The sequence below is a fragment of the Acomys russatus genome, chromosome 4, assembly GCF_903995435.1.
Source record: "Acomys russatus chromosome 4, mAcoRus1.1, whole genome shotgun sequence".
Classification (NCBI taxonomy): domain Eukaryota; kingdom Metazoa; phylum Chordata; class Mammalia; order Rodentia; family Muridae; genus Acomys; species Acomys russatus.
In genome coordinates this window covers 61,263,571-61,289,586 of record NC_067140.1, presented here as the reverse complement: position 1 = coordinate 61,289,586, position 26,016 = coordinate 61,263,571, and the positions used below count along the sequence as shown (strand labels likewise).

The 26,016-nt window shown below is 42.6% G+C and overlaps 1 protein-coding gene across 1 annotated transcript in view; it reads right to left on the bottom strand.

The window, feature by feature from the left end:
- Slc12a1 (solute carrier family 12 member 1) overlaps positions 1 to 26,016 on the bottom strand; it is an 82,782-nt gene that overhangs the window by 27,802 nt on the left and 28,964 nt on the right. Inside the window, exons 11-19 of the mRNA XM_051144538.1 lie at positions 19,708 to 19,859; positions 18,137 to 18,244; positions 17,723 to 17,846; positions 16,220 to 16,321; positions 13,810 to 13,965; positions 10,262 to 10,361; positions 9,521 to 9,632; positions 3,935 to 4,075; positions 865 to 971 (exon numbers count right to left, since the gene is read on the bottom strand). Coding sequence (XP_051000495.1) covers positions 865 to 971; positions 3,935 to 4,075; positions 9,521 to 9,632; positions 10,262 to 10,361; positions 13,810 to 13,965; positions 16,220 to 16,321; positions 17,723 to 17,846; positions 18,137 to 18,244; positions 19,708 to 19,859 — 1,102 coding nt within the window. The remainder of the gene's footprint in view (positions 1 to 864; positions 972 to 3,934; positions 4,076 to 9,520; positions 9,633 to 10,261; positions 10,362 to 13,809; positions 13,966 to 16,219; positions 16,322 to 17,722; positions 17,847 to 18,136; positions 18,245 to 19,707; positions 19,860 to 26,016) is intronic.

The following is a 26,016-nucleotide window of genomic DNA, read 5'->3' as shown; positions in this document are numbered from 1 at the left end:
GAATACTGTGCAAATGATAAATAAATCTTTTTTTTTTTTTAATTAAAAGGAAAAAAAAAAAACTAAGACAGATTCTAAGTAAAATCAACCGTACTTAAGCATGGTTCAGATATTTAAAAGCTTTTATTGGAAGAAGTATAGTAAGACACTATGCAGTTGTAAGCAGAGCCCCAGGGTTAGCAAAAACACTGTATTTTACTGTAAGCAACAGCAAACACCAGGAAAGGAAATGCAGGGCAGATGTGTGGCTGCCTTACTCCTGCCTTCTCTTTGGTGGTGGAATTATTCAAGTTTATACTAGTGCAAACTTGGAGCACCTTAGTTAACACTGACTTTTACTACTGAGAAGACCAATTGCTAATGTGCTGTAAGAGCCAGAGGCATCCTCGGGCTGATGTAGCTAGGCTCGATCATTTTGGTCCTTTGAGTTGGGTGTTTGAGATGGTGAGAAGGCTGGTCACAGGAACGCTGCATCCACTACTAGACTGTGAGGATGTGTTTTCAAAGGAAACTTCCTCCCCCTCCACCCGCCCCTTGCCTTTAACCTAGTAGACAGACTTTTATCACCCCCATCTCACCTTCTCTGAAATGCCAACTCCTTCTGCTTTTTATTGGTGGTGTAAGCACCCCTTCCCCCTACTCCCCCAACTCATTTTCCCCCCCAGCCCCTCATCCTCCCCACCCTCCCTCACCTACACCCCACCACCACCCCTGCCTTGGTAAAGAATTTACCAGAGCAAGAGAATGAATGCATTCTTCTCTGGCAACTGAATCTGACACAAGAGAGCTTTGTACACAGCAGGTTGCGTGGTGCCCTGGTTAGCACATTATCGACAGAGGCTCGTCCCCAAAGCCACCACTTACTGTATGATGCCCACGTAGTTCTCAATCTCTGACAAGGGAGCTTTCCTCCAGCTTTTTTTATATCCGATCACTAAGGTGTTTGGCTTCATTCTGCCCAAGCCTGAGGCCTAGAGAGAGGACATAAACACGTGAGGATCCTCACCATGCCAGTAAAATGGTACTGCAAATGCAAAATGATGTGTAAGAGCACTGAAGCGATGTCCTGAAGATTAGATTACATCTTAATGCATGTCCTTCATGCCCGTACCCAAGCATAAAATAGGAAGATCAGTTTTAAATCATCTCAGTCATAAATGGATTTTAGATGACAGGAATGTAGCTTTGCTAAATTAGCAGTCATTTGCATTACTTCTGACACACTCATTAAAATGGTTCAATAATTTAAAATCGAGTAAGGGTTGGCTTAACGTCGATGTGCATGTTATAACAGTGGTTCAGAACTCATTTCCGTCTGTGAGGTCCAGAATGACATCAACAATAAAATCCATGTGTCGGAGATCTCTGTATCCAAGGACCATTGGAAACTTCCTTACGCTATTTGTTGACTGAGTGACTGAGCCGCGCTTCCCAAGCAGAATGTTCTTGCATGACAGTGTCCTTTGTGGTTCTGTCTCACACCAGAAGTTTCAGTCATCTTTAGGTGACAAGATATGGCTTCCAGTTCATCACATTGAATGTGGTCACATTATCAAGCCGGTATTAATTGCAATGTGATATATGAAGCATGGGGGGTAGGAGGTTAGGATAATGGGGAGGAGACAAGATATACGTAAGCAATTGTAAGGCACAGATAAGCACACCAGTCCAGTCTTGAGGAAGCACCAGGGGAGACTTGTGCCCCAGCTGAGGGCTCAAAGCTTCATGGAGAAGTGGCATGCATTCTGAATCTTCGAGTTTAATTAGACATTGACAAATACAAAGAAGGAGAGCTGAGAGTGAAGGATGCTCACCTGGGTCACGAATATACTAAAGAAATGACTGGCACCAGCCACTCTAGAGGACACAGCCATGGGTAGAAGGACAAAGGCACAAGCAAGGGTTGCTAACGTGAGCTCTTCCACCATGCATTTGGCATATGCATCGTGTGAATCTGCTTGCTCAAAAATTAGTTTAACATTTATTTGTATGCTTCTTCACTTTCATTTTTGTGACTATTTTACTATTTAAAAAGTTCTTTGACAAATTTATTCATGCTTATGCTGAATTCTGAGCGTTTTCATCTCCCCTTATGCCCCTCTCCACTCCTTGCCTCCTGCTGAAGCACAGAAGCTCCTCCCCCTAACAAGCTTCCACCTGTTTGGATGGCTGTCTTCATGGCCCACTCACTGAGTTTAACTGTGGTTGCTTGCATGAGAGCACGCATGTGCACATACACACACACACACACACACACACACACACACAGAGCTACTAGAACATGGTCAACTTACCAGTGGATCTACCACTGAAGAAAATTACCTCCCTGCACCCACACATTGCCAGTAGTCCTTCTGTAAGGGGTGGGGCTTCGTGAGCCCTGTCCCCCATGCACGACGAATGGTTACAGGTCCAGTTTTGTATAGGTGATTGTGCAGGTAGCCACAGTTGCAGTGAGCTGATGGGTGTGATGCCCATGTCATGTGCCCCTGACTTTTATATTCCTTCTGTGATGTTCCTAAGCCTTGGGGGGCGGTGACATTGATAAACCCGTTAGGGCTCATGACACCATAGTCATTTATTTTCCATACTTAGACTTGTGGTGAATCTCAGCATTGAGTAACACCTATTGCAAAACAGAAGCTGCTCGGATGAAGGCTGCAACCAGCACTAATCTATGGGTGTAAACAGCATGCTTATTTAGCAAAATAAGAAGAGCCAATCTCTCCTTTGGGGTCTTTGACATTTCTTTCTTTTTTTAAAATATATTTTTAAAAAGATATATTTATTATTATGTATACAGTGCTCTGCCTGCATGTACACCTGCAGGCCAGAAGAGGTCATTAGATCACATTATAGATGGTTGTCAGCCACCATGTGGTTGCTGGAATTGAACTCAGGACCTCTGGAAGGGCATTCAGTGCTCTTAACCTCTGAGCCATCTCTCCAGCCCCAATCTTTGACCTTTCTAGGCTGTTGACCAGGTTTGTATTAAAAGGCAGGAGCTCCCTTCTATAGACTAGACCTCAAATCCAATGAGACAATGCTTAGTTCTCTTCATAACCCTCATGCCATTGTTACACAAGTGGGCATAGCTTGTCAGGCCAGTTGTTATTACAGAATTCCTATAGAGAAGCTGTGACTACAGAGGCTGGTCGACTGACTCAATGATGCCAAGAAGTTGGAATCTTACGAGTTCAGAGCCAACTCACCATGGGTGTCTGTTAGCCTCCCGAACAGTCATCTTACTGCCTTCCCCTGTGTGTCCCCTAACATTTTTCTGGCCGCTGGGTTAATACTTTGAAATACTCAAGTGCTGTATTCGGAGAGTCTCTTGGATTGTTTTAAAGATTTTCTTTTGTGCTTTAAGTTACCAAGGTGAGAGTCAAGGAAGAAGTTTGTGTAGTCACCATAGAAATAGAAGAGGAAAGGGCAAAGGAGAGAATAAGGGAGAAATAAAAAGCTGCAGACTCCTGCATGTAGCCGTGGAGATGATCACATTTATTTAATGTTCTGGAAATAATTCCTGAGGCTGGGGAGATTTTCCGCCCTGGTCCACATGCATTTATTAGTGGAGTCTAGCAGCTGCCTACCGTCATATGCAAACGAAAAAAGAGAAAAAGTGGACCACAGCTTTAATAGGATCCTGAGAATCCTCACCCACAAGAACAAATCTGCATTTCAGTGAGTGTGGGAACAGATGCTGGTGACCAAAGGCAAACTTATTTTTCATTTCCGGTGGATCATTCCTACTTCTCTGTAATAGAACCTCTGCCTTTGTTGTAGCTTGCCTATCCCACGGTTCCCTGACCATCTGTCTTGATCTTGTATGCTTCCTTGTGAGTGGCCTAACTCTAGCCATTGGCTTTAGAAACTTCTTCCACCAGGATACTGCCTTCTGCCTCTGTGCTCACTCCCTCAATGGTTGCCTTACCTGAAGGAGACTCCGGACACCATCCCTGAAACAGTCTGCTGCCACCGCAGCATAAAAAGCCTTGATTTTGTTCTTTATAAGCCAGGCCTGTTTTTTAGCCATGCCGCTGTTCATCTCCTTAACACACAGCTTGCGCGGTCCCTGGAGGACACAATGAAGCACTGGTTAAAAGCCATACTATTATATATCACACTACTGTTGCCAAGTGACAAAACCAGCCAGTAAAAGCCCAGTTAAGTTAAGAGATGGGGTCAAGGGAAAAGCACCCCTTAACAAGGCTTGCTCAGAACCTTGTCTTCGGAGAGGATCTACACTACTCACGTGACTCATTTTCAACCCCAAATGTCCAGGCTTACTAATATCTTCTTAACTAACTGCCTCGTGCAGAGTGGGAAGAAAAGCTGAAGGCATGATCGCACACAGGGAACACACTCAGAAGGTGATTGAAGAGGCTCAGGGTGGATTCACAATCAACCTGTGGTTCAACAGCGAGCATCATATTTTTGAACCTCAGAGCAATCTGTGCTAGATCCCAACTTCAAGAAATGGACAGAGCTCTTGGGAACTGGTGCACGCTGACCTGCAAATTCTGCCACAAGCCACGCATCCTGATAATTCTATTAGGGCCTGAGTACTGATTTTAGTGTGCTACAAATTCCCTTATACCACGGGTCCCTTGAATCGATACATCTATAGTTGGGCGAGTTAATGCTTCCTCCTCATTTAGTCAATTTTGTGGGGACAGAAGATCACATGCCTGTGAGGTAAGGGAAGTGAGAGCGGCTCAGAGGAAGGAAGGCAGGCATGGCGGTGGTAATGCGCCTTGTAGTTTCAAAGTCTAATTCTGGAGACTCACTGTTCACCTAACAATTCTTCCCTAAAGGTCCAGGTTAGCTCTTTTCTTCTCGTGCTTTAATTCAGTTCAAAGGGTATTTCCGGTTGTCACTTTTGTGTTTGACAGACAGATGGATCGCCTACTTCCTTCAGTCTAGAGAGGGATTTGTATTTTGTTCGGATGTCTTCGAGTTCACACAAGTCCCTTGAGATCTGTAGTGGACACCTCTAGAGGGAGTGGAGTATGCCTAAAGTGTCCTCAGATGACGCAGATGCTACTAGTTCCTCAGACTGCACTTAGAAAGACCGTCGCAGAGGTCTTTGGAAATACAAGAAAACAAGTTTAAGCTTGAAGTCAGACAGAACTTGCCTAGCCCTACCCTTGGCTACTGTAGAGATCATGGGCTGTCTCTGAGCTTTGCAATCTTATTCTGGACATGGGGATAAACACCCTTTTCCCGCATGGCTGCTGTCAGTTGTCATAGTAAATAAGGTGTGCAGTACCAAGCTTGAAAAGTACCAGGTGCCTAGCTACAGCTGACGTCTATCATCATTAGGTGGATGTTTGCAATCTCACTGAAACTCCATGCTTAGTTCTGCATCGTGTTTGCTCTGCTGCGGCTGCAATGAAACTGAGCTGGGAGTCAGAGTTCTCTGTTTAGATACAGCTGTGGACTGACTCACTGATCCAATGGGCATCCTCTCCTTAGGACAAATATACTTATATAAATAAGGCATTTGCTGCGTCATCCCTGCCTGGTATAAGAGCTCCTCTCTACATGTTGCTATTGAGCATATCATACTGAGATAGCCTTAGTACACAGTCATATGTGAGATTAATCTCATTAGCATTTATGCTCACTGTGCATTGAAATAACATTTTTGGACATATTTGAGTTAAGCAACAGAAATTATTAAAAAATAATTTAATCTATCTTTTTGCCTTTTCAGTTAGCAACTAGAAAATTTTGAATTATACGTGTAGCACACATTACATTTCTGTCATACAGCACTAGTTGGGCTTTTGGGGGTCCTTCCATTTTAGTATTCTGTTTAAACTGGATCAAGTTCTTTGTCTAGTAGTTCTAGGAGCTACCAATATCCCCAAAGTGGTTTGATTGTCTTATATTAGTCAAAAAGCACTGGAGAATGAAGGTAGAAAGGGCAGACACATCACAAGGATGGTTACTGAGCCAGAGGACCTGGACCAGAGAAAGATACGCTGTGATGGGGAAAGTTTCACTCAGGTCTCCAGAATGTCAGGTCATTGTAAGCTACCAGTCCTTCCTTGGGCTTTTCTAGCTTCGCCTACTACAAGAGGAGGAAGGACTACTGTACTGAGGGCCATTTAATGCTGACAACAACCATCAGACAGAAGAAGAACCAACTGCTAAGAAAGATGCTAAGACCACCAGAGTTCTGAGCCACCCTACAATGACTATAAGCCCCTGGGGAAAGTGGCGCTTATTTAAAGAAATACAGTTTAATGTATGTCTGTTAGTCTTACAAAGACCTGGATTAAACATTAATTGTGACAGAGAGATTTATTTTAATGACTGAATTTGCCAGACTGAAAACTCATAAAAATATTTCAAGCAGAATCTCTTTTTGCTAAAAGGGATTACGATGTCCTCGTAGCATACTTATTAATAAAAAGCTAGACTTTAATGCAAACGTGAGAAGGTTAAAAACTAGCAGGAGGGGAGACATCCTGGAGACTCACGCAGTTAACCAATATCCAGATATGTCACAAAAAATGCATTTTACCATCCAATTAATATGTTACAGAGATTAACTTCAGTCATCATTCCGAAACATGAGCCCATGAATCAATTTCTCCCAATTTGAACAATGGAACTTTGAAAAAAAAATTGTGTGTTTATATATCAATTTATACTTCTACACGCTGAGAGTCTTGTGACTTTGTTTTCATTGCTTCTCTTTTTGAAACTACCAGAGAGCTAATTTCTCCCCTTTTCTGATTTGGCCCATGAGCCATCTCACTATGCATCCTAGTGCTCATTCACAGGTAATTTCATTCTTCCTATATTTGGTCATCTTATTATTTTATTAACTTTTTTGGTATGATTCTTGGGACAGGATTTCTCTGTGTAACAGCCTTGGCTGTCTTATAACTTGCTCTGTAGAGCAGGCTGACCTCATACTCACAGAGATCTGCCTGGCCCTGCCTCATGAGTGCCGGGGTTAAAGGCGTGTGCCACCACAGTCTGGCTTTCCGAACATCTTGATGGAGCCCACTGACAGAGAGAGCTCATTGTTCCTTATCTGAAATTCTGAGGCTGAATAAGAAAAAGATGGGCAGGGTAGGGAGGAGGAAGGGGAGGGGGAGCTTCAGTGGCTGAATATGACTTGGTGAATAGTGGTCCAGCAAATATACTGTGTGGATGCGAGGGTATATGGGTTTTATTTGAAGACCACGTACTTCAGGAGTGAAAATAGCAACTGTCCTACTCCAACAGCATTACCAGTAATTACAAAGTTAACTGAGCACTCAACTATCTGACAGATGCAAAACAGTGCTTGAAAGCAAGTACAGTTCTCACAATGACTTTAAAACAGGTGCTTTTTTTTTTTTTTTTCAGAGAGTATAAACTATGTGTATAAGGAAATCAACGCTAGTAGTGTCAAAAGAGTGACTCTGAGCTTGACCGTTAGTTTCAAAGGCCCAGGAGACTAGCTTCCTAGAGTTGAAAACAGAATTGTAGATCCCCTTCCATCACACCTACTTAACATTTTCCCAAGGCTGGCTTAGGCATCATCTGTATACTTTGGGGGGAATTTTCCAGTGGTATGCTGCCTCCTACTGCATTCCTTCCCATCTGTTTCCTTGGAAAGATTATTGACAACTGAGCCTTGAGTATAAAAATGCCGACATCGTCCATAGCCTTGGGAGTTGAGGGGAAGTAACTCACTGGGGAATGCTTTAATTGATGTGGTAACTGGTCTCTGTAAAGAGAACTTTAACATGGGGAAGCAGGGCTCATGGGCCTCATGTGGAGACATCAGCACAGTAATGCCAAGTGTTGTGCAGCACATGTGTGAAGCCACCAGATCACAGACTTAGACACTTGCTTCACATGACAGGGTCTTCTAGGACCCTAGCCCCTTTTGCGGTTAAAGATTCAAAGGGTTAATCAAAAGCAGGATGTCTTATCTCCATGGGAAGGCTTTTTCTCCCTTGTCCATATATGACTGTTTACATTTCTTGTTCATTTCTTCAGCCCTGAAGATATTTTATTTCTTGCTAAACCAATTTTTCTCTAAATTGCTAGAGAAGAAAAACACCCCAAACTGCTTATTTCATCAAAACCGGTTTTTATATTATATCGGCCAAAATGAAATCCACTAATCCGGGGCACTAAACTTGATCATAAGAGAGAAAGGCTCTTGATAAGTTTTTAACAAATCCTCTAGAGTCACAGTCGGCCACAACTTAACCTGTCAATCTTCCCCATTCAGTGGCTCTCCCCACCGCTACCGGATAATTGTATTTAGTTATATTATTTGACTTCCTCTCATCTAAGCACAGAAAGGGAAGCGAACATGGCCGACTTTCACAGCACTTCAGGTATTGCCAAGTTTAAGAAGACATGTGTGTGTTTCTCAGGGTGGCATATGGTAAAACAGTCCCCACATCGCTGCGGACTTGACTGGCCCCTGGCCACAACTCTCTCACACCCGTTCCTGGGGAGACACAGGGAGTGTAAGTAGTGGTCTTTGATTGCGGCAGTGCTCTCAGGGGTCAGGCTGCCTCGGGTTTCTCCTTGTGGCTTAACTCGGGGCATCCTGGGAGGCCTCTACTGACATCCCAGCTGCCATTTCCTTGTCAGGGTGGCCCAGTGCGTGCTTTAATTTTTCCTGTCTCGTTTTCCCAGTTAGTAAAATGAAAACATGAGTCTCCTTGTTTTTTGCCTCTTACATGCTTGTGGAGTAAGTAAGAAACTGGGGAAATGAGTTGAAGAACAGATAAGTCTTTAGTAATATAAACATGTATTGGTAAAGATGTAAATTGAGGGAGACACACGGAGAGCATAGAGACGGGGGGGGGGGGAGAGAGAGAGAGAGAGAGAGAGAAGAATAAATACAGAGGTAGGCTAGTATGGAGGATTTAGACATATTTTAAGTTCAAATTTCATTGCTTTCTCCCCATTTATAGAATTGGAAAATAGTTATGGTTGACTTTTTGGCCTCTATTTTGAATGCCTTCTCCCTCACATGTCCCTTGATCAACTGTGACTGTTTGTCAAAGTCACAGAAAACTCAGCTTAATTCCTCAGGTATCTGTAATGTCATCACAATTATCCAAACATTTCATCTAAATTTTATGTGTGGCCATTTAATGCCACTATATCTGGTTCCTTCTTGTCAGCTTCCATAGACAAGTTAGTGTTCTGGCCTGATCCTTACTACTTTTAAGCTAGACAATTATCAGCCCAGATGCCTTTGTTTTCCTTCTGAGACAATTCAGTTCTTCTTGACTCAAAGGCTGTCATTTAAAAATATTTATCTCTTGTAATGGGTCTCTTAAGAAATCAGAAATACATTTCATCTATTTGTTTAAATTAATGATTAATTTGTTTGTTTGTTTCCAGTCTTGAATTAAGGATGAGAACTCTTGTCCAAGTTGTTTTTCTCACTTTCTATTACCGTAGGTATCTCTTGTGCCACCTAAAATACCCTGATGTAAGCAGAGAGGAAACAGCACTTCCTTTGAATGGAAGGGACTCTTACCACGAAGACTTCGCAGCAGATGCAGAGGCCACTGTTCTTCGTAAAGGCATGGGTTATATCCAGGAGAGCAGGTCTTGTCATGGGTCCCCCTGTTAAGACAATGCACTGGGGTCTGAAAGTAAAGAAGACATGAGAATTGGCCAATGCAAGAAGCATGTGATCCCAGAATCCCTCAAAGGAATAAGACATATAGAAAACTTGGAAAAAATAGGACATCCCTTCCTTAATTATTTCTTAGATTTTTTTTTCCACAAGAATTCATGAAATATCCTGACTCTACATCTTGTCATCTTAGTATTTTCCATTTAATTAATCACAGCAAAAATATGAAGTAGGGAAAAGGTAGTCTTGGGTCCCCTTGTTTTTCTTTTTGGACACTGTGTCACGCCCAAATCTTCACCCTACCTGTCCCCTTCTCACTGTATTTTCATTTATTTTGCTTTTGCTAGCCCATGGTGTGAGTCACCATTCAAGATAATAGAGAACTAATGAAGATCTACAACCTACTACTACACCCCCCCCCCAGGGAATTCATAAAATCACGAAGCCTCAGATTGAATGGAGATAAAACCAATGCTTATGATGCACAAGGAAGAAAGCAGGCCCTTTGCTGTTGTGAAACATGAGTTTGCATGTTTGAAGTGTGCCCACGAAGCTTACAGCTATACTGATCTACTGGATCTACTAAGGGAAAGCTACTTGAAATGTGGAACATCAGCGGACCCCCAAAGCCAACTTTACCTGAAATTTTTCACGTGGTCTTCCACTGTAGTTAGTTCCAGAGCGTTGTCTAAAGCACTGACGTAGGAAAGAGCCTGTGTGGAGGAGCCCCAGTTCACATCTGTAGATGAAGGATGAGGAAATTAGTGCCCTTCCAAAAGTGAACTTTTCTCCACATGCCTTGAATAATTTTTAATAAGCCATTCTCTCCTGCAATTTTTCTTGCTTATGCAAGCAGTGATGAGAAAGTCTAAGGTAGAGCCCTCCCATGAGCACCCACATGAATCCTTAGGAATGTGACTTCCTTCCGGCCAGGGTCACAGTGTAAATCCGTAGGCCCAGAAAGCTTGTTTAGTAAGAAAGCCCTCATGGTAATGACCTGGTAGGCAGAAAATTCAAGGTCTTCACAGCTTCTTAAATTGGAAACAAAAGAGAACTCCCTGTATGCAGAACTAGTGTGTATTCAGAAATATATTTATACTTTGAGTGGCAGAGCTGACCAGCTTGGAAATAGTCCCTTGTTGGGGGTCATGAGGGGAGTTTAGGCTCTTTAGTAAGGGTCTCAGTCTGGCCTGCCAGAAACCAACCTTCAAAGGAGGGACCTAACATTTTACCCTGCTTCAAAAGCAGAGATTTTAAATATTCAATGGACTCTTTCAGTTTTATGATGAGAATTCCCAGAGATGACCCGACAGACCCACCTCAGAAGAGAGTCTCCCAGCGCTTGCTGGGGACCATGAGGAAAGCGAGTGCTTTCTTTAAGGATGGAACAGACTGATGTGCAGTGTTGCTTATGTACCAGACGTGCACACCTCCGGACGTTCACTCATTTATTTATCATTATTGTGCACGCGTCTGATGCGTGCCCATAGCACACGTGTGGGGGAGGTGGGCAGGTCAGAGGACAAACTTTAGGAGTGTTTTCCTCCTCCTATTGTAGGCTCAAATGATTGAACGGTAGTCCTCAAGTTTATGTGGCAAACGTTTTGCCTGCTGAACTAAACTGCTGGCCTGACATTCACTGTTTCAGGGCTAAAATGTCTATTAGTCAAGTCACCATTCATATGTGGAAGAATGAACCCCAAGCTACATCTTGCACCATATACCAAAATCAACTAGAGTAGATAATAGAATTTAACCAATTACCAGAATACCAAAAGTTCTAAATGTTTGTGGCCTTGGGTTGAGGAATGACGTCTCAGATCTCACAAACACACACACACACACACACACACACACACACACCAAATGATAAAAAAGATAAAAATGAAAGATCAATTAGTTTTGATAAAAATTAAAAACTTGTATTAATAAAAATGAACTACCAGGGAAATGAAAGTAGGAGCAACAGGCCTGGGGAAATAGCTAGAGAGTACATTCTCCAAGAGGAGCCAGAACACTCAAGGAAGCCTCACAACTGAGCTAGAAAACAACTGAAAAGAAATAGACCTAAGTTAAGTAGCTGCTTAACAAGATATATGAATGGCCAATAGATTTTCAATGTCATCAGTCACCGGGAAAATGCAAATTGAGCAACAATGCCCAGGACTGTGCCTCTATTACAAAGACTCTAAAATACCAACTGACAACACGACATGCTTACAAGGATTTGGAGTGACTAGGACAACTTTTTAAACTGCTGTTTGGAATGGAAAATAATACTGTGTCAGTAAAGTCACATACACCACGTATAAGCAGTCTTACTCCTAGGCATTTACTCAACAAAAACGAGAACACAGATCCACTTAATACATACATAATATATATGTATATACAACACACAATATATATGCATAGATATGCATATATTTGTATATATAGTATGTACACAATATATCATATTTATATATATAATATATACTATAATATATTATATATACATACATATATCCCAAATTGAAAACAATCCAGATATCCATCAACTGTCAATCAACAACAGAGACATGTTGTAGTATGTTCATACGTATCAAAAGACAAATTGCTTATACATGCTACAGTATGAACCAATATAAAAGCTCATGCTAACTCTAAGATATCTATAAAGATTTGATTCTATTTATATGATTCTGGAAAAGACAAAGTCACAGATTCAAAAATTAGAGAAGTGGTTCTTAGAGACTACGTTCTGGAGGAAGAGCCTGAGTACTCAGGGGCTTAAGGGGACTCTGGGAGAAATCCTACACCTTTATTGTGATGGTTACAGGACTGTATACACTTGTTAAAACTTAGGGTTGTAAGGCAGAGGCAGGTGGATCTCTGTGAATTCAAGGCCAGCCTAGTCCACAAAGCGAGCCCAGAGCAGCCAAGTCTATACAGAGAAACTCTGTCTAGAAAAACAAAGAACAGCCGGGTATGGTGATGTACGCCTTTAATCCCAGCACTTGGGAGGCAAAGGCAAGAGGATCTCTGTGAGTTCAAGACCAGCCTGGTCTACAAAACTAGTCCAGGACAGCCAAGGCTACACAGAGAGACCTTGTCTCGATAAAAAACAAAAAACAAACAAACAAAAACAAAAAACCACCACCACGACCACCAACAACAAATGACAGTCCATCAAAAGGGGGTGGAATCCTCCCAGCTGTCAGTTGTCCCTGTTGTTCACAATATATAAAATGATAATAAAAAGCAGCAACAACAAAATCCCTCTAAAGCAGGTGTTCCCACCTCTGGCTGGCTGGCAGAACAATGTAAGGGGTACAACGGTGGCCCTGGGCCTCTTGATGCTGAATTCTGGTCCCTGGATAATTCTAACTGTAGTCACTTCCTCCTGGGTTCTGAAGTTAAGACCTCAGTGTCCACAGTATCCAGATTCTTTCTCACTATGGTAGCCTTGCTGTTTGGTGGGCTCGCTATCCTCCCAGGGCACCTCAGGCCCCTTCTCCTCCTCAGTCTTCAAGAGCTCTATCTGTGGTAAGGCCATGAGGCTTCCCTGATACTCCATACTCTGGCATGTATCTTTAGTTCAATCTTGTTCTTCTCCCCGGAACTCTCTGGCCCTGATATTAACCACCTTCATGTGGCTTGATTCAACTTACTTTGTTCATTCGATAAATATTTACCAAATTCATGCAGAGTGGTGGGTTCTGTGAACACAAGCCATGAACCAAGAAAGAATTTTGAACAACTCCAAGGTTGCTCATGACCCCCTCACCCTCGCCTTTTCTCAGCAATCTCTTTACACTGCTCTTGTGATATGTGCTATGTTGCATTATAGCTACTTGCTTGGCTGTGAGTCTGAGAACTCCTTGAGGACAGGGTCCCTATCTCATTAGCATATAAGAAGAAGGTGATAGAAGGGGAGGCTTGTGAGATCTGGGTTCAGCTCTGTCACTTTCTGATACTTATTTTGGCAAGCCATCAGCACACTGACCAGCAGTATCCTCATCTCTAAAACGAGCATCATATCAAGTGAAAAGCATCACTATCATTGTCCTAAAGTTACATTGGCATTGTGATGAACTGCCTTGCACACACTTCGTGGAAGCACATGGAAACTATATGATAAACACTCAGCAGACGGATAGAGAGAGCCATGGAAGGCCATCCTAGGTGGCCTTTCCCCCTCTTACCTGGCTTCTTATAAGTCACGTAGATATAGAGGAATAACTCGATGACATAGGTGATGACAGCTGCCCACCAATTGATGACAAACATGACCGCACAGCACAAAATTGCTCCAAAAAGGGATACCCACATGTTGTAAATCCCATACGCTGGTCTCCAGCCTGGAAGGGAAAATAGCATTTTAAAAAATTGCATGCATCAATGCTACTGTGTGACTGTATTACAGGAGTGTAGATAACATGTTTTCTACTGGCATTAAAAAAAATGTATTTTTCAGGATCATGTCCTAACTCTTAACTGTTTTTGTGTGATCTTGGGTCCTTGGGCTACAAAAGTGGTGGTGTTTTTTTAACCAAAGATGATGCTGTAAACTTTGGAGAATGCGAACCACCTGAAGAGCAAATGGCCACAGACCCCTCTGTGTGTCCTCAGCATCCGGACTGTCCTCCCAAACCACCAAACCTCCAACATCTCAAATCGACACCGTCAGGAATTGAAAGGAAGAGGGTAGGTTGAAAAAAGTGGTGTCCTGGCAACAAGTGGGGCGGACGAACTTCCTGTCTTCCCAAGAGCTGGCTATGACAGTGGGCTTTGGCTCCATTTGCAGAGCAATGGTGTGCCTGCCTTACTATTATCCCAGGAAGACAGCGCTGGCTCCTTCAGAAGTAGTACTCTAACAGTAGAGGAGAAACTCAACACATCATGCACAGCATTATTTTTTACAAAGTATCAGGCCCAGTTCCTACACACACAGCTGTCTAGGCTTTATTAGTTTTCTGAAGTCAAAGAGACTAGGAAACAATTCGGTCAGGATGGAAAACCTGATTCGGAGAACACATTTGGTCAATGAGTTAATAAATGCAGCTTTAAAGCCGGGCATGGTGGCACACACCTTTAATCCCAGCACTGAGGAGGCAGAGGCAGGTGGATCGCTGTGAGTTCGAGGCCAGCCTGGTCTAAGTGAGTCCAGGACAGCCAAGGCTAACACAGAGAAACCCTGCCTCAAAACACACACACACACACACACACACACACACACACACACACACACACACACACACACACGCAAAGCAACTTTAAATCTGGAGTCACTGAAACCCAATGGAACTGTCTACAGGAGCAATTTCCTCAGTGACCACAAGATGGAAACAGCACTCCAAGAAGATTGTCATCAGACAAGCCTCAACTGTTCTTAGCTCTGCTTCCCTTTGGGAGATAGAAGGTGGAGGTCAGCAGGTTGGGGAGAGGCTGAGGTAGATTTTGAGAGTCATCTTTTGAGTTTGTGTATCAACCCGAGCCTTCCTGTATACATTGTTAATATTTTTCTGCTTTCTCTCTTTTCCATTATTCCCTTTTACACTTCTGATAATTATTGTAATTGGCTTGGTTTCTCCTCCTCCTACTCCTCCTTCTTTTTTTTTTTCTTCTTCTTCTAGCAAAACATGGCTTGGGATTTTAGATTTGTGTTAAAAGACAAACCACACTAAACTAAAATCTTGGGGGGTTTTGTTGTTGTTTTTGTTTTTGTTTGTTTGTTTTGTTTTTGTTTTTTCTGAGACAAGGTTTCCTGGACAAAGCTGTCCTGGACTTGCTTTGTAGACTTAGCTGGACTTGAACTCACAGAGATCCATCTGCCTCTGTCTCCCAAATTCTGGGATTAAAGGCATGCACCCCCATCACATGGACTTATTTTGTTTGTTTGTTTTAATAACCCAGTAGCATTGTATGACTACAAGGTCCTTTGCAAACCTTGTTGCCAGTAAAGCTGGGGATGGTGGCAAACCATAAAAGAGTAATGAAGAACTTTCTGAGAGTCATGTGACCCTCAGATGACTTGCTGGAGGGGTCCGAAGGACAGTGGAAACGAAGAAGAGATGAAGGGTGGTGAGCAGGAGGAAGGCTCTTGGGTGTGGAATTTTAAGCCATCTAAGACCACAGCCCAATTGTGCACTGTGGCCCCCGGCATGAGCATGGGAGTAGATCTGCATTGCCCGCACTCAGCAGGTAATTATGGGAGCTGCTCATCCTTCTCTTCTGCACCATGGGCAGGAAACAAATTGATAGTGAGGAGGTCTCAAATATATACATTTATTCCACTCCTGTGGTCACTTTTACCCTGGAAATAAATAGTGGTGTTTTTCTACTGCTGAAATAAATGTGGTTTCTCTTGCAATGAATAATTTATTGCCACAGGAGAAAATTGACTTTACGGTTGGTCAAAAAGGCCATAGCTCATATGATTCTTTTTCTATTTCGGAAGTCATCCCCCAACTCACCAAAATAAAGTGGATTATGCTGCCTACAAAGATGTAGGAAAACATAAAAACTCAGATTGGATGCTTTTCACGGGACTTATTTCATCTTATTGAGACAAACAGGCTGTTGGCTTAGGCTTGCTTTTTCATCGTGGCTTACCTGGAGACTTGGCATATGAGGCATGGAAGCAGGAGAAGTTAATAAGCGCATATGAGGCCAGGAAGAAGTTGGAGATGATGGGCGCGATGACATTCAGCTCCGCTGCAAGAGAAACAGAACTGCGCGTGTGCACTTGCGCCCCGAGAGTCGGGGGGCCCGAACAGCCCCTAAGGCTGGTGTCCTTTGTCAGCTATGTAAACAGCTAAGAGGCTCTGTAGCATGGAAATCCATGTGGTTCTCGGTGGTTTTTTAAAGGAGATAATTTAGTGTATACATGAAAAAAAAAAAAAGGTTGGTTGTGTGGTCTTTCAGATGCAGGAGAAGGGGCCTGGTAAGATGGTTTAGCAGGGAAAGGTGTGTACAGCCGAATCTGACCCCCTAGCTAGATCCCAGGAACCCACCTGGAAGGAAAGATCTAACTCTCACAAGTTGCTTTCTGATCCGTGCATGAATGTGAGTGTGTGCAAGCACACACATCACACATGCACCCATGCATGCACAAATGTGATAGAACATTTAAACACGGCAGAGGGCAACAATTTGAAGTCTCAAGTGTTATATTACAGAACAGGAATCTTGCTTTATATAAACCGTTTTTATTTAATTTCTTAAAAAAATCTAACAAATGTTAGCTGGGTGGTGGTGGTGCACACCTTTAATCCCAGCACTCCGGAGGCAGAGGCAGGCGTATCACTGTGAGTTCGAGGCCAGCCTGGTCTACAAAGTGAGTCTAGGACAGCCAGGGCTACACAGAGAGACCCTGTCTCAAAAAACAAAACAATCCAACAAGTGCAAATAGGAGTTATATGTGGGCCCTTCCAACTTCACAGACATTGTATAAGGACACATAAGTTACAGTTGCTCTTAGGGTTTCATAAACAAAGCTTTGGTCTTAAGGGAGAGCAAAGATTGTGCAGCCGATGCACACGCCTTTCCAAGACCACGTGGCTACTTCTAGATTGCTTGGGAAAGAAAACTGAATTACAGTGCAGGTAAGTGTATCTCAAAAAACTCAGTCTAGGCAGGACTTGAGGAACATGTAAAATGCAGATTCCAAATCCTCAGCCACCCTACCTCAGCAGCCCTGGGCTTGGGCCTGTAAAATCTGGCCTTCCAGAGACACCCAGTGATTCTGAACGGCTGGCCAAGGAGCCACATCTGAGAAAACACAATTCTGTTTGGCAAATTTCAAGCTAGGGCGTTGGGGTGTGGGGCGGGCGGGGATGGGGAGGTGTCCGCCATGGTTAAGACTATACTGAGTTGGAGGAAGGTGTTCAGTTGTATTTGGCTGCATGGCTTCTAATATTCAGGTCCCTTGCTCCCTCAAAGGCCCTCTCACACCCCTCTTAGACAAATGCTAGCATTCCCAGATGGGGTCTTAAGCAGAAGCCCACTAATTTCTCAAACTCGGTCTAGGCGGGATTTGAGGAGCCTGTAAAAAGAGCAAAAGCCTAAGTAATAGGAAGATTCTTTGGCTTTCAGCAGTACAAGAAAACTACACACCGATTAGAATGAAAGCCATGGCTATCACAAAAGTGAGAAAGTAGCCTCTCAGGGGCTCGTTGTTTTTCCCATAGCCCTTTGCGAAGAACTGCAGTCCTTTGAAGATGTTGTCCTTGCACAGAGCCTAATGGGAAAAAAGAGAAGACATTTGTCATTGATATCTATGCGTGGTCGTTTTCTCTAGGTGATTCGAGAAAGATTAAGCGATGTACACAATACGAGGTGCAAGTTAACACTGCGGCTCCGCATTCTTTGTATGATCGGAATCCATCTTGATTATGTGGCAGACACAGTACTTGAGCCAGATGCAAACATTAATGGCTGCAGAAAATGATGGAAAGTGATTGCTGGTGAGAGCCTCTGTTTTAGCTTCGCGTGCGGTGAGGACAGCACGTGCTTTAGCCGCAGTATTACCTGGAATACTTTGGGTGCACTGACAAGGGATGCCAGGGCCGAAGACAGTGTTGCAGAAAAGATCCCTGCAGTGATGAGGGGACCGAATCCTGACACCATGCTCATGACCTTGAGAAGAGAGAGGGGTTCAGATAAGGCAGCTCACCCAACAGACAGTTTGAACAGCTAATTACTGCTCAACACAATTTCTTTCTTCACTTCTTGTGACCCTCACGCTTATAAACTAATGCTTTTCCCCTGCTTCACATTTGAATTTTCATTTCTTTTTCTTTCTTTCTTTTTTTCTTTCTTTCTTTCTTTCTTTCTTTTTTTCTTTCTTTCTTTTTTTTTTTTTCTTTCTTTTTCTTTTCTTTCTTTCTTTTCTTTTTCTTTTCTTTCTTTCTTTTTCTTTTTTTTTTTTTTTTTTTTTCTTTCTTTCTTATTTTTGTTTTTTGAGACAGTGTTTCTCGGTGTACCCTGGACTCACTTTGTAGAACAGGCTGGCCTCAAACCCACAGCGATCCGCCAGCCTCTGCCTCCCTAGTGCTGGGATTAAAGGCATGCACCACCACTGCCTGTCTGTCTCTCACTCTTGAGTTTTCAATACTTCTTTTATCGAGATGGAATGGCCTCTTTTTGTAATTTGCCAAGCACTGGATACCCATCACAAAATATTTAGAAAACACCGGAAAAACTAAAGAAGAAAATGTGCTCAAGGATTTTCATAGCATCTCCCTGTGCTCTCTGCAGCCCTGGCGGAAGTAAGTTCTAACCTGGAAGTGTGTGCTATGGAATGGGTGTGATGAGGGGCTTGGCTGACTTCCGACTTTTTAAAGGTTTGGGCTTTTCTTCTACTGATGTGTCTCCAAACCTTTCTTCGTTTTGTTTGTTTGTTTTTGTTTGTTTTTTGTGCTCTTTGAACATAACTTTATATCTTAAAAAAAAAAACATAATTGAAATACTCATGATTTACCACAGAATAACAATGAAAATGATAGCATCAACACGATCCCTGAGAAAAGATTTTTACATGTTTGTGAGGAGTCTATCAGCTCAAGTCATATTTCAGAATAATGATTTCAGCTGACTCGATGCCTTGGTGCCGGTTGTTAAAATGAGGTGGATGCAGATTTCTCAGCCCATTTCCTTCCTACTCTCCTTACCAACCATGTGGGACAGTTAGTCTCTACTTCCCTACTCTACTGTTCTTCTTGGCCCTCACAATTTCTCCTTTCCCTGTCTGTTAGATTTTTCTGACCTAAGCCCATGAGGCACACTGAATGCTCGCTAGCCCATGTCTCTCCTCTCCAGCCCAGTACCTCACACCGTTCATCGTAAGCTAAGAAACAACACGACATTCCCTTCCGGTGACACAACTCACTGTGGCCTCCCTACAACAGCGGCTGTAAAGCACAGGCCACACAACGCCTGTGTGTTTTCTTTCTCTTCCACACCACCTGCTCCTTGCTTACTTCAAACCAATCAATATCTAATCAATTGCAGGTCCAGAAGCCTTACTATCCTTGATATTTTGAAAATGCAGACGGCAGCAATAAACGGTCTGTCTGCCTCTGTCTTTTGAAAGCTCATACCTGAAAATTGTTCATCAGCCCATACTGACACGGTTCGTGTTGACATCTTGAGAAGTCGTAGCCCAGCCCACAGGCTGCAGACCCATTGCAATTCATCCCAGAAATGATGGTGTCGTTCATGCTTCCGGTGGCGTCTCGGACCACACATGCCGCTGAGGAGACAATGTTTGCCTGTCATTTCTTTTTCCCTTGCTTCTTTCCAGTGCTAGGGACAGAACCACGGGCCTTGGCTTGGGATGCACCCTGAGCCCTGCATCACCTCATCATCGTGTCATCCCTTTGACAGAGGCCTGCTCTCTTAGGGTTTTGTTCTGAAAACATGCTTAGTTGGCACTGAGTCTGAACATATGAATTCCAAGCCTGTTGCCTACAGTCAGTTCTTTTTGGGACATGGCTGCTGAGACTCCCAGCTTCTGAGTCCTGGAATGGCCTATTTGTTTGTTGGTTCTTTTTAAATTAATTTATTCTCTTATATATTACATCCTGACTGCAGTTTCCCCTCCCCATTCTCCTTGCAATTTCTCCTCTTCCCCTCCGCTCCCCCCTCCCCATCCACTCATCCTCTGTTTCCTTTCAGAAAAGGGCACGCCTCCCAGAGATATCAACCAAACATAACACATCAAGTTGCAATAAGACTTGCCATCTCCCCTTATATTGGATGCTGGACCAGGCAACCCAGTAGAACAGGAGTCCCCAAAGCAGGCAAAAACATTAGAAACAGCACCTACCTCCAGCCCCACTTCCTCTGTTAAAAGTCCCATAAAAACACCAAGCTATACAACTCTAACATTTATGCAGAGGGCCTAGTCAGACCCACACACAACACCGTGGTTTTCCCAAGCTGATGCTGGCACTGCCTTGCGTGGTCCTCGCTCCGGAGGCTATCTTGTGGGAGGCTTGTATGGAGACTTCTATTTTCTCATCTCCTAAAATGTGAAATGCTTTGGCATAACACATACATAGCTCATGTCTAGCTCAGTTCTACTGACCATATGGTTTTTTTTGGGGGGGGGGCAGGTTTCAAGACAAGGTTTCTCTGTGTAGCCCTGGCTGTCCTGGGCTCACTTCTGTAGACCAGGCTGGCCTCAAACTCATAGAGATCAGCATGTCTCTGCCTCCCGAATGCTGGGATTAAAGGCATGGGCCATCAGGCCCAGATACTGACCACATGACTTTTATTAATTCTCTTTCCCTGAGAGGCAACTGAGGGAAGAAATCTAATATCTTAAGAAGATTTAGTCTTGTTTTCAACTAATTCTTTGCACACTTTTTAAAAGAAACAGTTACAATTCTACTTTATATGTAATTTAAACAAAAACTTTTTTTGAGATTGTAGTGTAATTACATCATTCCCCCTTTTACTCCCTCCCTCCCCTCCATAATCCCTCCCTCCCGTCCTCACTCCCTCCCTCCCCTCCTCACTCCCCCTCCCTCCTCCTCCTCACTCCCTCCCTCCTCTCCTCACTCCCTCCCTCCCCTCCTCACTCCCTCCCTCCCCTCCTCACGCCCCTTCCTCCCCAAGCCCTCTCACATATCCACCTGGCTTGCTCTTTCAAATTCATGGCCTCTTTTTTTTTTAAATTGTTGTTAGATATGGGTGTGTGGGAGTGAGTGTGTCTGTGTGCACGTGCATGCGTATGCACATGCTCTCACATGTGTGTATTTCTAAACACATAAATACGATGTGCTTTGTCTGTATACTGTTACTTGTCTATATATTTTCAAGGCTGACCATAATGTATTGGGTCATGAGTTAGTGTGGTCTTCCCTGGGGAAGAGTGTTTCTTAGTTCCCTACAGTTCTTTGTGTAGGGCTGAGCCCTTGTGAGTCCACCCCTAACCATGTTAGCATGTCTGTTGCCATCCTCCTTGTTCAGGTTGCGTATATGTAATTTAATTGATTTAATAATAAAGATAGTTTCTTCTGGTAACATGGTTGAATAGTGCCTGCCTATGTGAACACTGGTGAAAATGATAGAATTCAAAATGTTAGGCTTCATCCCAAACATTAATATAGGAAAAGCTTTGGAAATCTATGAAGGGAGGGAAAAAGAAAAGCTGAACCAAGGTGCATTGTTGCCCAGACTAGTAAACCCTGCAGAGTCGCACATGCGCACTTACTTCCCTAGCTAGATGAAGGTCAAGAGGCTCCGCCCCCAGGACAAGCCCAAAGCCCTCATGAACTTAAGTCTAATTGTAGTATTTGGAGGGAGTGATTTCTCCCGCTCAAGAGGCAGCAGCAGTGAGAGATATTTTTGTCAATGGGATCCAGAGCCACAGCTTCAGAAGCCAAGGACTCAGAAGCTGGAGAGATGGCTCAGGGGTTCAGAGCACTGCCTGCTCTTCCAAAGCTCCTGAGTTCAATTCCCATCAACCACAATGTGCTCACTATCATCTATAATGAGATCTGGTGCCCTCTTCTGGCCTGCAGGCAGAACACTGTGTACATAATAAATAAATAAATCTGAAAAAAAAAAAAAAAAAAAAAAAAAAAAAGAGCCGGCGGTGGCAGGAGGATCACTGTGAGTTCGAGGCCAACCTGGTCTACAAAATGAGTTCAGGACAGCAAAAAAAAAAAAAAAAAAAAAAAAAAAAAAAAAAAAAAAAAAAAAGAAGAATAAAAAATATTTTCCTTAATTTTTTCCGTTTTCTTTCTTCTTTCTCTCTCTCTATGCTCTGTCTTTTCTTTTCAGATATTTAACCCCCTTCTCCTATTTCTCATCTTTCTCCACCTCTTCCCTGTATCTCAATTATTTCTCACTTTATGGCACATTCTGAAGCAATGCCATTCTCAGTCCGTGGTCACTGGTGATGCAGTAGGTGGCTACAACTGACCTTAAATGAAGTTCTGTGTCTCACGTGGTTGGATGCCGTTGTGGGTACAGAGGTTTGTTCCCTTTTTTTTTTTTTTTTTAATTTATTTTATTACATATACAGTGTTCTGCCTGCACACCAGAAGAGGGCACTAGATCTCACTGTAGATGGTTGTGAGCCACCATGTGGTTGCTGGGAATTGAACTCCAAACCTCTGGAAAAGTAGACAATGCTCTTAACTGCTGAGCTATCTCTCCAGCCCTGTTCCCTCCTTGATTGGTAGTGTGGACTGAGACTGCGAGAGTAAATGACTAAATAATAAAGACCCTCCCCTGTAAAAAGAACCCAGAAGAGATATCTAAACCCAGAAATATACAGTCGCAACAGAGAAACACAAGAGACTTCAAAAAGCAGCAGCAATACTCTTCCAAGAGAACATAACTCCACAAGCACTAAACCCAAAGATACTGAGATTTGCAAAGTGCTGCGTGATGATTTCAGTTTTCTGGTAAAAATGACCAGTAACCCCAAAAGAAGATACAAACAGCCAGACACATTTGGTCCAGGCCACAGAGAGGAACGTCAGCAAAGAGGAAAAGGTCAGCCAAAAGAGGGCAGGATCAACAATATAGTGGAAAAGGCAGCAAAAACTCAGCAAGGAAACTGAGATTTTGAAAAGTGAAACAAAAAATCCAGAAGCTTGAAAATGGAAAAACCAGTGAATCAAATAAAAAACACAGCAGGACTGGTCACCAGGAAACCTTGCAAGCAGAAGAGAGAGTGCCAGAGCTATAGGGCGGGGTTGCTGGAGCATGGCATCAGATGTAGGCACAGGAAACAAACAAGCGATACCACCTCTACAGACTTTGAAATATGAACAAGAACTTACAGCACAGAAAAAAGAGACGGGTGCTAAAGGCATTTAAAAAAAATCCGTCAAATTATAACAGAAATTCTTTAAATTCAGAGAAAGACACAGACATTCAAGCAGTAGAGATATTTAAGACTCTAAATAGATGAGACGAGAGAAGAACCTCCATGTCAAAAATATAGAGCAAAGAGACTGTCTTTAAAGCTGGTGCAGGGGGGCGAGGGGGGCAGGCAGAGCTGGAGCGATGGCTCGGTGGTTAAGAGCACTGGCTGCTCTTCCAGAGGTCCTGAGTTCAATTCCCAGCAACCACATGATGGCTCACAGCCATCTATAATGTGATCTGGTGTCCTCTTCTGGCCTGCAGGTGTACACGCACATAGAACACTGTATACATAATAAATAAACATTTAAAAAATCAAGCTGTAAGGGGGAAATGCCAACTCATCTACAAAGGCAGAAGCCACAGAAGAACATCAGACATCTCACAGGCCAGCCTCAAAGGCGACTTGGAATGAGACATTCCAAGCCCCAAAGCAAGTAACAGGTCAGCCAAGATTGCCATCTTCAGCAAAGTTATCTTTTAGAATTGATGGAGAAATCAGGGCACCTCAAATCAAGCAGCTTAAGGAAGTGACGTTCGCGAAGGCCACACTGCAGAAGATGCTTACAGGATCGTCATACACAGAAAGGGGAAGACGGATCATCTAATTATAGAATAATATAAAAAAACAAAATAAGTTTAGGAGAAGGAAGACGACATATGATGCTGGGGATGTGGGGAAAGATGAACTCTTAGTCATTGCTGGTGGGATTATAAATTTGTGTAGCCCCTATGGAAACCAGTATGAATATTCCGTAAGAAACTGAAAATAGATGATTTAATGTAAGACCCAGGTGTACTCTTGGATACATACCTAAAATGGACTAGATAGACATATCACAGAGCTATGTGTACATCTGTGCTTATAGATGCATTGTCCACAAATGATCAAGGCACAGAAGTAGCTTAAATGTCTGTCAGCATATGAATGGATGAAGAAAACGTGCTGTGTCTATTCAATGGAATATTATGCCATCATAAAGGAAAATGAAATCATGGTAGTGGCAGGAAAATGGACACATTTGAAACTCATTATGCTAAGTGAAATAACTAACCTCAGAAAGCCAAGTGCTGCACGTTTTTCTTTCAGACATAGAACCTAGATTTAAAAGTATACATACATGTGTATACACGTGTGTTTGTAGATCATGTAACTACAATGGAGATTACGAGAGACGAGGAAGTGATATTAATGGAGGTGAGAAATAGGATAACAGGACACAGGTAGCAGGAACACAGAAGCAGGAACTGGCACGGGGAAGAGAGAAGCAAGGAGAGGGCATGAGGAAGAACGACTCAGAACCAAGTGTACTGACAAATGAATATGTGGATGTTGTAATGGATTCCATCACTTTGTACATGAACTGAACAAAATAATTAAGTAATAAGGCAAATGTTTGGGATAAAATGTTAACATTTCCTAGATGAACATTAATATTAATGATGAGACAATCTTAATCCTTTGTTTCATTATTTTCACACATTTGAATGCTTCCATTATTTTATATTATAATCTGTCTGATGAACATCTTTATGCATTAATTTTTTCTTCTAAATTTTAGAATATTTCTCCAGGGTAGATTCTTAGAAACTGGAGTGTGAGTATTTAAAACATCTTTCTTAGACTTACTTATTTGTCTTTATGTGTATGTATGTTTTACCTGCATGTATTTCTGCACCATTTACATGCCTGGTTCCTGTAGAGGTTAGAAGAAAAGATCAGATTCCTTGGAAATGGAGTCATTGATGTTTGGGAGTCACCTTGTAGATGCTGGGAACTGAATCTGGGTCCTTCTTAAGAGCAACAAGTGTTCTTAAGAAGAAAAAAATTGTATTTGCCAGAAAATGGATGGAACTAGAAATCACCATGCTAAGCAAAATAAGTCAGACTCAAAAAGATAAGGATTACAAGTTTTTTCTCATATGTAAAATCTAGACCTAAATCTAGATCTCTTCATGTGTGTATATCTACATACGCACCTACACATATACATATATATGGTATGAAAGTAGAAGGGAGAGTAAGTAGGGAAAGGAGGGATACTAAATGGAGGGAAAAGGGGGTGTAAGAAAGTGCCGTGGAGGCATGGATGAGAAAATACAAGGATTTATATAAATAAGATGCTAAGAAAATGAAACAAAGAAAAAAAACTTCATATATTTAAAAATTTTTACTTTTCCTAAGAGTTTTTCTGACTGTAACTTCTGCCATTATGTATTTGATAGTTATTGAAATATATGGATATACATATAGTTTATAAAAAAAACTACATGAAAGATGTTTTTGTTTTTTGGGTTTTTTTTTTTTTTGTAAACCAAATGCTAACTAATAAAGCTATTCATTTTGCTTTTCCACTCCACTCAGGGTGGCCTCATCTTAATACTGCCTTTGAGACAGCTCCTTGGATGGCTCATTAGTCTGAGGGTGATTCTTGGTTATGGGGTGAGAGGGCACTGGTTCTAATCCCAGATAAGCCTTTCCATTAGGATAAGAGCTGAGGACATGGCTCAGTCAGTAAAGTGCT